Source organism: Malaya genurostris, chromosome 1 (assembly GCF_030247185.1).
Source record: "Malaya genurostris strain Urasoe2022 chromosome 1, Malgen_1.1, whole genome shotgun sequence".
Lineage (NCBI taxonomy): Eukaryota > Metazoa > Arthropoda > Insecta > Diptera > Culicidae > Malaya > Malaya genurostris.
The window spans coordinates 93,545,980-93,560,105 of record NC_080570.1 but is presented as its reverse complement, the minus strand read 5'-3'; the positions used below and the strand labels follow the sequence as shown (position 1 = coordinate 93,560,105).

The 14,126-nt window shown below is 35.3% G+C and overlaps 1 protein-coding gene across 1 annotated transcript; it reads left to right on the top strand.

Annotated features, from left to right (window-relative positions):
• Positions 1-436: 436 nt before the first annotated feature.
• Positions 437-13,087, top strand: LOC131425090 (protein dj-1beta). The gene is made up of 5 exons (XM_058586672.1): positions 437-651; positions 12,176-12,271; positions 12,323-12,452; positions 12,518-12,608; positions 12,667-13,087. Exons 1-5 carry the CDS (start codon positions 565-567, stop codon positions 12,821-12,823), a joined length of 561 nt encoding a protein of 186 aa, XP_058442655.1. The 5' UTR covers positions 437-564; the 3' UTR covers positions 12,824-13,087.
• The last annotated feature ends 1,039 nt before the right edge of the window (positions 13,088-14,126 follow it).

The window sequence follows — 14,126 nt, the reverse complement described above, 5'->3', positions numbered from 1 at the left end:
TATGACTCGGCACTCGCTGAGAGTAAGTCATAATAGAATACGGCAGAGAAATCGCCTACAATTTCCTTCGAAAGTGGATGTTGACAGGTGGCTTATTGGCCGTTAGTAACGTTACCAAAAAAACGCGTGATATAGGGTAACAGAGGTATTTTGGCCACTTCATATATTTTGGCCCACCTAACAAACTTTATCAATTTCATCGGATTTTATCGATATTAAGTAACCCATGTTGCATCAATTTGAAGCTAATCACATTAAATTACCTATTGCGGAAGGAGTTTTCGAAGATATTACAACATTTGATGGATATTTTTACTAAGTGGGCCGAAATAAAATCAATCCTAAAGTGTGCCAAAATACCTCTGTTGCCCTATATGATACAGATGAGTTGTTTCGTTTTATGTTAATTTTTGGAAAAATGACTTGGCAACTCTGCTCGGCATCTCTGGTGTGCGTAACAGAAACGTCAAATTTTTCAATGGGCCGGTAAAAGAAAAACAATTATAGGTGGTAAAATTTGGAATATCAGAGTTTAAGTTTTGTTTTCATCCAAACCGTACAATAATGTCTAAAAAATTACTTATGTTACTACCAAGTGGCGCCGAAGAGATGGAGTTTGTCATTTGCGTCGACGTTCTGCGTAGATGTGGTGTAAGTATACATACATTCGTTAAAGGTCACCTTTAAATAATGTATAAAGAAGTAGAACTTTAATAATCGTACCTTTAAATTCAACAGTCTCTAAATCTATAATATAATATAATAGTCTCTAAATCTGCTATATAATGTTGTAATAGTTGATTAATATGAAAAAGCTCCTCATTGTAAATCCTTGGTTCACGCGATACAAAAGTATTATTGACAGGCGGGCCGTCGAGAAGGGTGGAGGAAAGTGAGTAAACCCTACTGGCCCGGACCTTTTTAGGGGGGCCAAAATTCGACGATTCAAAATAGTTGCTTTCATTCTTCGTTACAATACAAACATCAATAAATTTGACTTGCGAATTATTTAGTTAAAATAATTTATTTAAAAATCTCAATCCGATGATATTCTTATTGCCTTTCTCTTATACAAAAGCTATGCAATCACTGTGAAAACCGACTTTTTAACTGAGGCCCGGTGTGTGTGTGTGTATGTGAGTGTGTGTGTTCTAAAAATATGCACTTTTCTCGGAAAACCGATTTTCACAAACTAAGATTCAAATGAAAGGTTTTATAGTTTCCTAAAAATTTCCAGAATATTTTATCCAGATTCGACTTCCGGTTCCGGAACTAAAGCGTGATAAGTAGAAAATTACCAGTTTCATTAGTATTAGTAGTCAAAACAGGTACAAATCCGATTAAACTGTCTGATAAATTCTTCTAGTTTGCAGAGCTTGTTAGTTTGTGGGCATGAAAGCTTCATTCGGCAGTAATGGTCCCCCCTTTTCCAGTTCCGGAAACACCGAAAGTGGTGCAGAAAAACTTGAAAAATAGAACTCACTACGATTTCTCTGCGATGCTTGAACCCGATTTTCACATATCTTGATTTGAATTAAAGCTCATTATATCTTTGAAGCTAATGTGAAATTTCATCAGGATCCGACTTCCGGTTCCGCACTTACACAGCGATGAGTGTCAAAGTTTTCAGCTCGCCTTATAGAATGACAATATGTACCACATCGAAAGAAGAAGAAAACACAAAATAAACGATGCGTGCTTTGTTCTATTTCGTACACGCTATGAAGAAATAGAAACGGTTACGGATGTCTGCTATTGGTGTGTAATATTGGTAAAAGACGGTGCTGCTGTTGATAAAAATTATAGCTATTTTATTATCAATACGACCGAAAGAATAGACGAATGTCAATGAATTCAAATTTATTTGAAAAAATATGAAATTTTCACATCCGGTAGTGCAGATTTTCAACGCAGATAGTGACCCCACATTCATCGAATGCATCATAACTGGTGATGAGGTGTGGATCTATAAATATGACGTCGAAACCGCACAACAACCGAATGGCGCTTCGAAGGTTGTTCTAAATTTTCATCCATTATAAAAATCGCCACACGAAAATTTTCAACTTCTTTGTATAGACGCCAAACAAAAACTAATCGTACGATATGCGTCAAAATTTGACAAAATGTGTATAAAAGTGTTGCCAACGTTGAGAGAATAAAAGTTTACCGATTGGACAAGCGTGGGAATTTTAAAATGAAAATTCCGGTTCTTTTTTTATCATAAGGTACCGTACCAGTGGTGTAATGATGTCAATAATAATAAAAGTAATAATCCTACTACATGTTTTATGCTGCTGATTCATTCTGCTTAGCTTGACTTACATCGAATCGAAATAGAGCATTAGATAGTAAGTCTAGGTTTAAGGCCATCGTCCAAGCACCATGCGCGCGGATGGGTTTAGGAAAATTTTGCTGGAAAATCTAAAAATTTGTCGAAACCAAAAACATACATACCTTTGAAAAACATTTATCTATCTGCAGGCTGAAAATGGTTGGAAAATTCGCAGGATTTTCCTAGTCTTATCAAAACTAACTCTGAAATATGGGTGTTTTTGTGATCTTTCACAATTATTTGGAAAAATAATGCGATGACATGACAATTTTTTCCAAATAAACCTACGAAGATTACATTCAGACACATTTTTGTAAAAGCTTTGTACGTTTTTCATGCACGGAACGACCGAAATTAGCTCTGCGCCTTATTCGTATTACTGTTTATGAATTAGTTAATTTTAACAACAAAATTTCCAAAATAACTATGAAATTAGTTAAAATTGAGAATTTACTTTGCTGAAAAAAACTCTTATTTAGGGGACGGGTGTAGTGTGATGGGTAAGTCGATGCCTTTCACGCAGCCCGCCTGGGTTCGATTCCCAACCCCGCACATAGGGTCAGAAAGTTTTTCTGGCCCGAAGTGGCGAATGACCTTAAGGTTAAAACCTCTTTAATCGAAACAAAAAAAAACTCTTATTTTTAGGAATGTGTTTAGTTGGCGAATATCCTGGACACAAACCAGCAATATTTCAATCCAACACGAAATTCTCATTGACATTGACTCAATTTTGTTATTAAAATCAGACAAATTGTTTCTATTTATCTATCACTATCATTGCTGAAGGACAGCACAAAGAAAACAAAAATGAAATTTGTTTTATTAACAAGTTTATTAACCAAAAACTAATGAGAAGTGTCAAAGTAAAACAATCCATTAAAAAGCTAAAGAGGACAGCCTTGTTGAAACCGCTTGCAAATTGTTTTGATGTTTTTCGCATGTGTAACGATATTTTCATATATAAATTTCCAAATCGATATGTAAAAATGACGTAAACTTTTAGTGGAAAATGTATTTATTCAGAATTTGTGCGCATTTGAAGCGATTGTGCGTAATAATGTTTTTACGCGGAACAGTGAAGTGAGTTTCGAATGTTGCACTCTAATTGTATATGTCAAATGATGTTTTTTGTATCTTCCAACCTTCCGGGTCACGCCGTCCAGTGTACTACTTGTATTCGGTTTTTTGTTTTCCGAGTGCTCAAGATTTTCAGTTAGAGAGTCGATTTCGCGAAGTCGAATGAAGAAAATAGCGATTTAGAAGAAAAAATTTTAAAAGGAAGTTAATGTTTCGTTTATGTCTTTTTCTCCAATACAACATCGTATTTATACCTGCGAATATAGAAAAGATAACTGCGGCTGAATTTTTTTTCGGTTGTAGTGTGCCATCTAGTGGCTAGTTGTCATTACGGTGTTAACGTTTTTTCGGTTACAGTGCGCCATATAGCTGCAAATTGCAAAAGCCAATTCAACCATTTATGTTAGTTGAAAACAACGTTTTATTTCTCTAATTCAACTAAAAAATTAGTTGAATGGAAATGAAGTGTGCCTTAGCTAAGAAATGACAGCACGTTTAATTGGTAAATTCAACTAAAAAAATAGTCATTTCAAAAAATATTTCATTATTACTAAGGGAATGAGAATTAGAAAATCTAAATTAGCAAAAATAAGATTTTTTTAGTTGTCTCAAAAAATAACTAACTAAAATCAGAAAATCAACTAATTTTTTCGCTAAAATACTGATTTCGGTCTTTCCGTGTGGAAAACCAATGAATTTCATATAACCGATGTCGTATTTCGACGATTTGGAAGTACTAAATTATATACAAATTATTTTGAAACGTTGCTAATTCAATTTATCAACAGAATGATGTTAGTTTTGTAAGGTTTTCCACAGAACAAGATCATTTTTTCAATGAACTGAAGAAAATCCGCTTCAGTTTGAATATATGTAATAATTGTGAAATAAAGTAATAGCGGCCCTTACACGAGAATTATTAATATCATTGTTAAGGATTACTTTTAATGTGGAACACATTTTTGTTTTCTATGTAGGGGTGCAAATTAGAAAATCAAGAAAAATACACGTAGAAATGTGGTCAGGTTTCGAACAATTACAGCTCAGTCAATTTTGTATCAATTCTTAATATTATGTCACCATTTGATTGGAAATATTTTTACGTATTGATTTGAATGTTCATAGCCATGTATTCTTAATTCTATATCATTGAAATGTTGATTAATAGCTAGCAGTGTCCTATTTGTCTGAAAAAAAAAATTTCCGGCTTACCGGATTTCCCTGCCATGGTCGACGGTTTTGAAGGAGTAAGCGATATATCAAAGGGAAAGCATCGCTCTGATTGGTCAATCGATGCAAAAGCGAAGCTGTTGGAAGCACGCGAATCTATAAATAGAAGCGAAATTATAGCTAATGTTTCAGTCCTACAAGTAGCATGCCAGACGTAGGTTGTTGCTAGACAGCGAGACAAAAAGTGCCCTAAAACGATTTGAAGCTTTATTGGTATGCTCTGATCTTGTGTCATGCAAGATCGGATGAAATTCCATATTATGTCGTTTCGCCTGAGAAATTAGCAACTACCCCGGGTAAATTTTGAGTGCATAAGATTAATTTCTAATTTATATAAGATGAACTCGATTGATAATGAGAAAAAGTTTATCGCTTCAAATCGCAGAATGGTAGTAATTGTGTAGAAACGCTATAAAAATAACTGCTTGCATACAAAACTTGAACACAAGTTTGGCGAAAAGAAGCTTAAATATCGATATCCGTTCACAAGCATGTACAATCATATAATTGCATACATTTGGGCTATTGGTGTAATTTCGTCGGCTACGAAACAAGTACAAATCAAGACAAATAGAGTCAATTTCTGGGTTCGCGTGTCGGTGTTGGTTCCTAATTAAGATCAATCTAAGCAGACTCGTGCATTTGCGGATTCAAAAGTCTGGCGTTTAATTGAAAATGTCGATCATTAGAAATTTTGGATGCCTTGTTCCGCATCAATGGCTCGAACAACCCCATGGGGCTGATCCTTGTAGTTTTTGTAATGAAACTTTTATTGATCGTGTAAGGGCCACTAATAGTGTTCGACTTGCAAGTAGTAATGGGCGAGTGCTCACGAGCCGTTTATTTGAATCGACTCGTAGCAATGAACGAACGAACCACGACAGCATTGAATCGCGGCTCTCAAGAAGAACCTTGGCTTTCAACATTAAAAGATATCATTTAGCGGTTAGCCAAATTTTGTGCTAGGGCACATAACCGTTTTTATTATTTTTACGTTTCGTTTTTGACTCATCAGTGCAGATCAGTTCAAATTGAAATGCTTAGTGCTAAACTCGGCAGTTCAATTTGAAATAATAAAAAAAATAATTTAAAGATATCCAAGCTACGAACCCTGATTCATCTGTGCTGCCGCTCAAATTTGACAACAGTGCTTCGTGCAGTCTAAGCTAGTGATGGGCGAACGATATGAAATGTAGAGGCGCTGATTGTTTAGAGATGATACAAAAGCTGTCAAATCGCTAGGAAAACTGCTAATTACTTCAGCTTTTTAACGATTTCTTATAAAATCGGACAAATATATTTGAAATAAATGGTATTCGATTGCTAAACATCCTAGTACTCAAGAAATCAACATTACATTGGTTTCTGATTAAAAAAATGTTGGTCCGAAAAAACCTAACCTTATCCTATTTCATAAATTTCTGAAGAATTTACATGTTTATCGCAGTTTACACTGAAAAAGATAGTAGTAATGTCTTTGAGATCGATTTTCTTCTATTTCGTGTGTACCTTTATTGTTGATATATATCTGTACTATTGAATAAACTAAAAAACCGTGGCAACTCATAAATGCAAATATGAAAATCAAAACTCTCCTTCTCTTGGTTCTATTTTTCATTCGCAGGTGTCGCTACCGGTAATTCAGTTTTGCGACAATGTACCAATAGAACCGTGGCTCTCATAAAAAGCCATGTCGCTCAACAATCAAATATTGGTCTTCTAACAATAGTTCGACATGTAGATTGCGTTGTTGCTCAAATGATGAAATTTTCTAATGAAGCGATCAAAATACTTGGGAATATTTATTCTCCAGTGAATTTTTATTTACTTGTGGTTGAAATTCGAATAATCGAAGAATATTCTGTTGCATTTGATTTCTTTCAATTGGAATTTCTATTTATTTCAATATCCTGCTTGAAAATAAAATCTATTTCCTTTACATTCGGAATGTTTGACTTAATTAGATATGTTGACCAATGTCAAGATCCGGAATTTGTTTCGGTTAGGTTGAGGTTTATTTGGACGCTGGAGGAATTGAAGAATCCAACCAACTCATCTGCGATCGCTGCGCTGTTCGGGTGGCGAGCTTTGAACTAAGCGTTGGTGATAATTTTCAGATTTGACTGAAAGACTCGAAAAATGCCGGGTTTTTACCTTATGGTCAAAAAAGAACCTGAATTTTCATTTTAAAATTCCCGCGCATGTCCAATCGGTAAACTTTTATTCTCTCAACGTTGGCAACACTTTTATACACATTCTGTCAAATTTTGACGCATATCGTACGATTAGTTTTTGTTTGGCGTCTATACAAAGAAGTTGAAAAATTTTCGCGTGGCGATTTTTATAATGGATGAAAATTTAGAACAAAGGCTCGCCTTCGAAGCGCCATTCGGTCGATTGTTGTGCGGTTTCGACGTCATATTCATAGATCCACACCTCATTACCAGTTATGATGCATTCGATGAATGTGGGGTTACTATCTGCGTTGGAAATCATTTCTTTGGCCACATCAACAAGACGCTGCTTTTGAATGAAATTCAGCTTTTTTGGCACCAGCCGAGAAGCGACGCGTTTCAAACCCAAAACATCAGTTAAAATGTGTTCGGCTGATCCATAAGAGATGCCCAACAACACAGCAATCTTTCTAATCGGTACAGAACGATTTTGCAGCACGATTTGCTTCGCCGATTCAATGTTTTCATCAGTAACAGATGTTGTTGGGCGGCCAGGGATCTCATCATGATCCAAGCATGATTCACCAAAGGCCTTTTCTGGCATTTTCAACGTTTCGCAACACTTAAATCCATTTGCAACACAAAATTTGATGCACGCACGTTGTTCTAAATTTTCATTCATTATAAAAATCGCCACACGAAAATTTTTCAACTTCTTTGTATAGACGCCAAACAAAAACTAATCGTACGATATGCGTCAAAATTTGACAGAATGTGAATAAAAGTGTTGCCAACGTATATTTATTTGTTATGAATCGAATACTAACATACACAAACGTATGAAAAACATGTTAAATCTGCCCTCAAAGGAAATACATTTTTTTCCATAAATATGTTTATTTCATAGGCAATATACATAAGTTTTTCTTCGCCGTGGCATCCACAATACATAGTACTTTAAACCTAATGCATTTCGAATATCATATTAGTATTTAGGTATTCATTAGTTAATCTAAACACTGTTTTTATCAAGCGATTTTCTATTATAAATTACATTAAATAAAATACATTCATTTTGTACATGATCTTATAACTATTTCAAGTTTGTTTGTATCAGTTCATCACTTTTATTCAATATAAGATAGCTGGCTATTGGTTGAACTCATGGAAGAGAAAACAGTCTAACATAAAATAAAATTTAAATTGGAACTCCAATGGGCTTAATGAAATGATAAAAAAGTTTCATGCAAGGAAGGTCACGACAAGCAAGAATGTCGCGAACTGAGACATTGGATAGTCTACCTTGAGTACGCAAGGAATTTATTAGTTGAGATGTGACATCACGATACTCCACGCATGCCCAAACGACATGATCAATATAGCGGTAACCTTCGCCACAAACACAATGATTACACGGAAAGACCGATATCAGCATTTTGGCGAAAAAATTAGTTGATTTTCTGATTTTAGTTAGTTATTTTTTGAGACAACTAAAAAAATCTTACTTTTGCTAATTTAGATTTTTTAATTCTAATTTCCTTGATAATAATAAAATATTTATTGAAATGGCTATTTTTTTAGTTGAATTCACCAATTGTCATTTCTTAGCTAAGGCACACTTCATATCCATTCAACTAATTTTTTAGTTGAATTAGAGAGATAAAACGTTGTTTTCAACTAACATAAATGGTTGAATTGGTTTCTGCAATTTGCAGCTATATGGCGCTCTGTCGCCGAAATAACGCACCGTAATGACTATTAGCCACTAGATGGCACACTACTACCGAAAAAAATTTCAGTCGCGGTTGTCTTTTCTATATTGGCAGGTATAAATACGATGTTGTATTGGAGAAAAAGACATAAGCGAAACATAAACTTCTTTTTGAACATTTTTTTCTAAATCGCTGTTTTGTTCATTCGACTTCGCGAAATCGACTCTCTCACTGAAAACTTTGAGCACTCGGAAAATAAAAACCGAATACAAGTAGTTCATCGAACGGCGTGGCCCGGAAAGTTGGAAGATACAAAAAACATCATTTGACATGTACAATTAGAGTGCAACATTCGAAACTCAATTCACTGTTCTGCGTAAAAACATAATTACGCACAATCGCTTTAAATGCGCACAAATTCTGAATAAATACACTTTCCACTAACAGTTTACGTCATTTTTACATACCGGTTTAGAAATTTATATATGGATATATCGTAACACATGCGTAAAACATCTAAACAATTTGCAAGCAGTTTCAACAAGACTGTCCCTTTTTGCCTTTTTTTGGATTGTTTTGTTTTGACTCTTCTCATGAATTTTGTGGCTAATAAACTGGTAATAGATAAATAGAAAAAAAATTTCTGATTTAAAAAAGAAAATTAGTTGTCAATGAGAATTTCGTGTTGGATTGAGATATTGCTGGTTTGTGTCCAGAATATTCGCCAACTAAACACATTCTCTAAAAATAAGAGTTTTTTTCAGCAAATAAATTCTTAATTTTAACTAATTTTATAGTTATTCTGGAAATTTTGTTGTTAAAATCAACTAATTCAAAAACAGTAATACGAATTAGGCGCAGAGCTAATTTCGGTCGTTCCGTGTAGTCTCGGAAAGTCCAATTCGAAGGAGACGTGCATCTAACGTGTAGTGATTGAACATGAGTCTGGACATCACACGGATGAAGTCTCTACTCACATCCAGCTTTCTGAACCATGCATTTGTCAGTATTTTAGGAATAATTGAGTGCATCCACCGACACAGATCATCTTTATCCCAAGAAGCTTGCCAGCTGGCAAGTGTTCTTTAGCGGGACACGCTATAGAATTCGTTGAAAGCAATCGGACTCTCATAAATTTCACCCTCAATAGCACCACGTTTGGCTAAACTTGCCTGGAATGGAGCAATGAGCCAGGAGCCAAACTGTTGTGATTTGATTATTATTATTCAATATGACGTTCAGGCACTGTTTTATTTTGCCCAAGAAAAACGGTTCATCTTGTTTGAGATGGATCAGGGTCATTTCGCCGAAAGCCCTTTCGCCGAAAGTCATTTCGCCGAAAGGGTTATTTCGCCGAATGGGTCACTTCGCCGAATGCCATTCGCCGAAAGGGTCCTTTCGCCGAATCCTGAAATCGTAATTAGAATTGATTAGAAGACAAACGAAAGATGATAGCGTTAACGCCCGTTTTGTTGACCTACCATTGTACCTCTTGAATAATGATTGATTGTTGTACTCTTGAATAAATTTTGATTTATGAACCTCAGAAAGTAGTTCCCAAGGAAACTTGTTGACTATTAGCTAGTAAGCATCAAAGCAATTGCATATGTGTATCTACCAGGCAAATGTAGGTGGTATTTTCTGTTTATTAAGTGACAATGAAAAAATATCCTCGCTACCGCTCGTTCGGACCAAACAAAAGCAAAGAAACCTTGCGTTGAGTAGACCGAGCAAACGAGGCGGTTACAGGTTTGTATGCAAGAGGCCGCCGCTTCCGACGGCGGGTCGGCGGCCGACTTAGCCGGCTTCGGCTCGGCGGCTTTGTGCCGCCGAGCCATCTTGGCTTCGGTTATGTGGCTGCGCCACATCAGTTATACAGGAGACATAACATGCAGAAGATATGACCCTTACGGCGAAATTACCCTTTCGGCGAAATGACCCTTTCGGCGAAATGACCTATTCGGCGAAATGGCATTCGGCGAAACCACTTTCGGTGAAATGGCTTTCGGCGATATGATCCGCTCCCGTTTGAGATTGAAGCTCAACTAGCCTTTCGAAATTATTAATAACCAGGGGATTCAGTACAAGAAAATACATATCGTTATACCACATTCGTAAGGTTATAGACTGGAAACAATTTTCTCAAAGTTTCAACCCTTTTAACTGCCATATTGACGGAGCTAGGGTGGTTCTATTGAATTTTATTTTGTTTAATTTTTGAAGAAACTACTCCGAAAAATTTGAAAAAAATCAGGTATGTTGAAGGCATTATGGGGAAGGTTTACATTTTGTTTTAAATGTTTGAAGATGTATTTCTTCCATTAGAAAATACTTGAAAATTTTGAAATTTTTTTCCCTCTTCCAATTTTTGCATCACCCCGGATTTTTTAGTAATAAATAAAAATTTTTTGGACATGTTAAAGTAGTATGTTTTCATATTTTTAAATCATCAAGTTCTGTTAGAAGGAAACGCATGGTGGTTTGTTATAGTAGTTTATGCAACTCAAGCGCAGGGTTTAGAAATCAAAGTAACGAAAAGGAGAAAATGAATTTCAACCTTTGCATAATACATACACGATCATACTTCGGAAAGCTACAAAGCAAGAACTTACTGGTATGTGATTCATATATAAATGGTAGTAATATATGAAATTCGGTTACGGCAGGCAAGAACTAGAGCGGGTGTCAGTTTTTTACGTGTTGCTGATGAATAGACATTAAAAAATCGATTTTTATATTTCAAGTCCCAGAAAGTCAATCAAAAACAATTTTTTTTTCTATATGACACTAAATCTCGACGTTTCATGCAATTCTAATGTGTGTATGTGTGTTGTCAACTAAAAGGTCGAGATCTCAGTGATGGCTGGACCGATTTTGATCAAACTAGTCTCAAATTAAAGGTCTTCCCGTCACCCAGAATGCTATCGAATGGTTTTGAGATGGGATGTTTACTATTTGAGTTATACGAAGTTTTATGTCAAAATTTTTAGTTTTGTGTTTCTAGACATAGATTCCGCATAGTAATAGCTATCCAACAAGCCATAGATTGTTAAAATTCTTCCATTTTTAACGAAGGAACCAAAAAACAATCAAGAATATTCATGCAAAAACACATGCGGATTGATAAAAAAGGGTATCATCTCACTGCTAGGTGGATTAAGCACGTTTTTTAGATTAGCATCACTCTTCTCATACAAATAGGCAATACAAATGTCAAGCGCTTGGTTTGAGAAATGATGCCGAGTATGTAGTATTTTGCCATTTTTTTTTGAGCTGAAATGCGTCTACTATTGAATACGAACTGAAGCTTTCTGGTGTGGGGGAGTGTGGCGGGCAAAAAATAAAGGCCGCTTGAGTTTGCAACATTTTAATGAGTAATTTTATACCCATTCTCGATTCGGTCCCTCTTATAACTGTATAGTAAACCACCCAATTGGTGACACATATTTGATTTACCTAGGTATTATTCAGAAAAGAGTATTTACCAATAAAACGAGCATTCCCTATTTTGACGAAAATGGGTCGAATAATTCACATAAAAGGTACTTCATTTCAACTATGTAGTCAAAACGCAGTAAAGCATTTTTTTCCTGCTAAACTTAAATTTATCATTTTTTTTTGTTTGCGAATTTTGTTTAACTTTGCAGGTGAGCGTTACTATTGCGGGGCTTGGAGGTAAGCAGATTACATGTTCCCGTGATGTTGTAATAACTGCGGACACAACACTCAATGAAGCATCGAAGGTAGTAAAGAATCGAAGAAATGAATAACAAAATAATTGTTCTAATTACTAGGGCGAATTTGATGCAATAGCTCTTCCAGGTGGTCTCGGTGGATCCAAAGCTATGGCGGAGTCAACTCAGCTCGGGGAAGTTTTAAAATCGTTTGAGACAAATGGGAAAATAATTGCTGCAATTTGTGCAGGTTTCGTTATTGCTAGAAATTGAATTAAATTTGTGTATTATTTCAATATGCTTCATCAATTTCAGCTCCAACGGTTTTGTTGGCACATTCAATTGCTCTCGGAAAATCTTTGACGTCATATCCTTCTTTCAAAGACAATCTCTCAGATAAATATAGGTAAAGAATACGACAATAGCTATTTTACTACGGTACTAATTCATGTTGTTTATTGTAGATATATTGATGATAAAAGAGTCGTGATTGATGGAAATTTAATAACCAGCCGTGGTCCCGGAACGGCGTTTGATTTTGCTTTGAAGCTTGCAGAAATTCTGGTTGGCTTGGATAAAGTAAAACAAGTTTCATCAGGAATGCTGTACAGTTTGAACTAGTCGTTAAATTGTTATCCATATATATGTAGAAACGAACGAGTTTATTTCATCGAAAAAAAATTACAGGGTTGTGTAGGAGACACGACCGATCATGTTGACATTAAAAATGCAATTTTAAAAATTTCAACAAATTCATATTTAAATAAAAAAGGCGGGTGGGTAATGTTAGTGACATAATTGGGTGTCGTTAATACGAATAAAACTGGCACGCTTCCTTCACACTTCCGAATATCAGTTAGTTGATTGATTGTGTGAATTGTACAAGCATTGTCCTTCTTTACTAATAGAATTTGAAACGATGCACTCATACTAAAATAAGGAGAAGTTACATCAAACATTCTGACACACAATTATATATTACGAAGTAATTTTTAAAGTTCTTTATAATAAAATAGTAGTTCTGGAAATAACCTTTTGAGGAGGCGTGTGGGAAGTGACGAGTTGAATTCGAATTCCGATGGATGCTGCTGACTCCCGTCATCTATTTCCAAGCTGACCTGTTGTCCGTGGATGAGATACTGATATGGTTGGCGTAGATATTGCGTTCACAACCGCTTATAATCTTCCAATAAAGAATACATCAATTCGCTGGGTTGATCAATGCTACAATAGGCCCATGAAATGAAAAGTATGAACTATATATACGGCTTTCTACATTGATATTTCCAGCAAATACGAGTTCAATACATGTGCTTCCAAGTGTAGTAGATTGAGAAAAAGCAGATTTCATACCCAACTTCATATACTTGTACATAAAATCAATAAATTTAATATGATCTAGCTTTGATGAATCTGTATTGAAATCTTCCACAACTATCATCGGCGTATATTTACAAGAATATAAAAATAGGGAGTACTTGAATTCTTAATCCGCATAGCAACATTTATTTATTTATTTATTTATCTATTTCTTTCCATATGACCTGGATTGATCTCAATGGAGTTTTTGATGGAGTGGGAAAAGCCCATTTGAAATTCATCAAATGCGCGTAAAAACCCATCATCTATTTAAAATTTTACATATTTGTTTACATAATCACAATTCAAAAACATTAATCTAACGAATAAAGGTACAAACATTGTCAAGTGCTTAAAAATAATTAAGTTCTACTTATAATCTATCTGAGTCTCTTAAGCCTATTCTTGAAAACAACACTAGATACACAAAAGTCAAAAAGGTCGTACACACTATTGAAAACATTGCACATTGCCCTAATCGGTTCGTTTTGACCATACTCCGTTCTTCGTAAGTCGAGTCGCAAGAAATTCCGCGCTCTTAGCGTTCTTGGAGGGACATTAATAC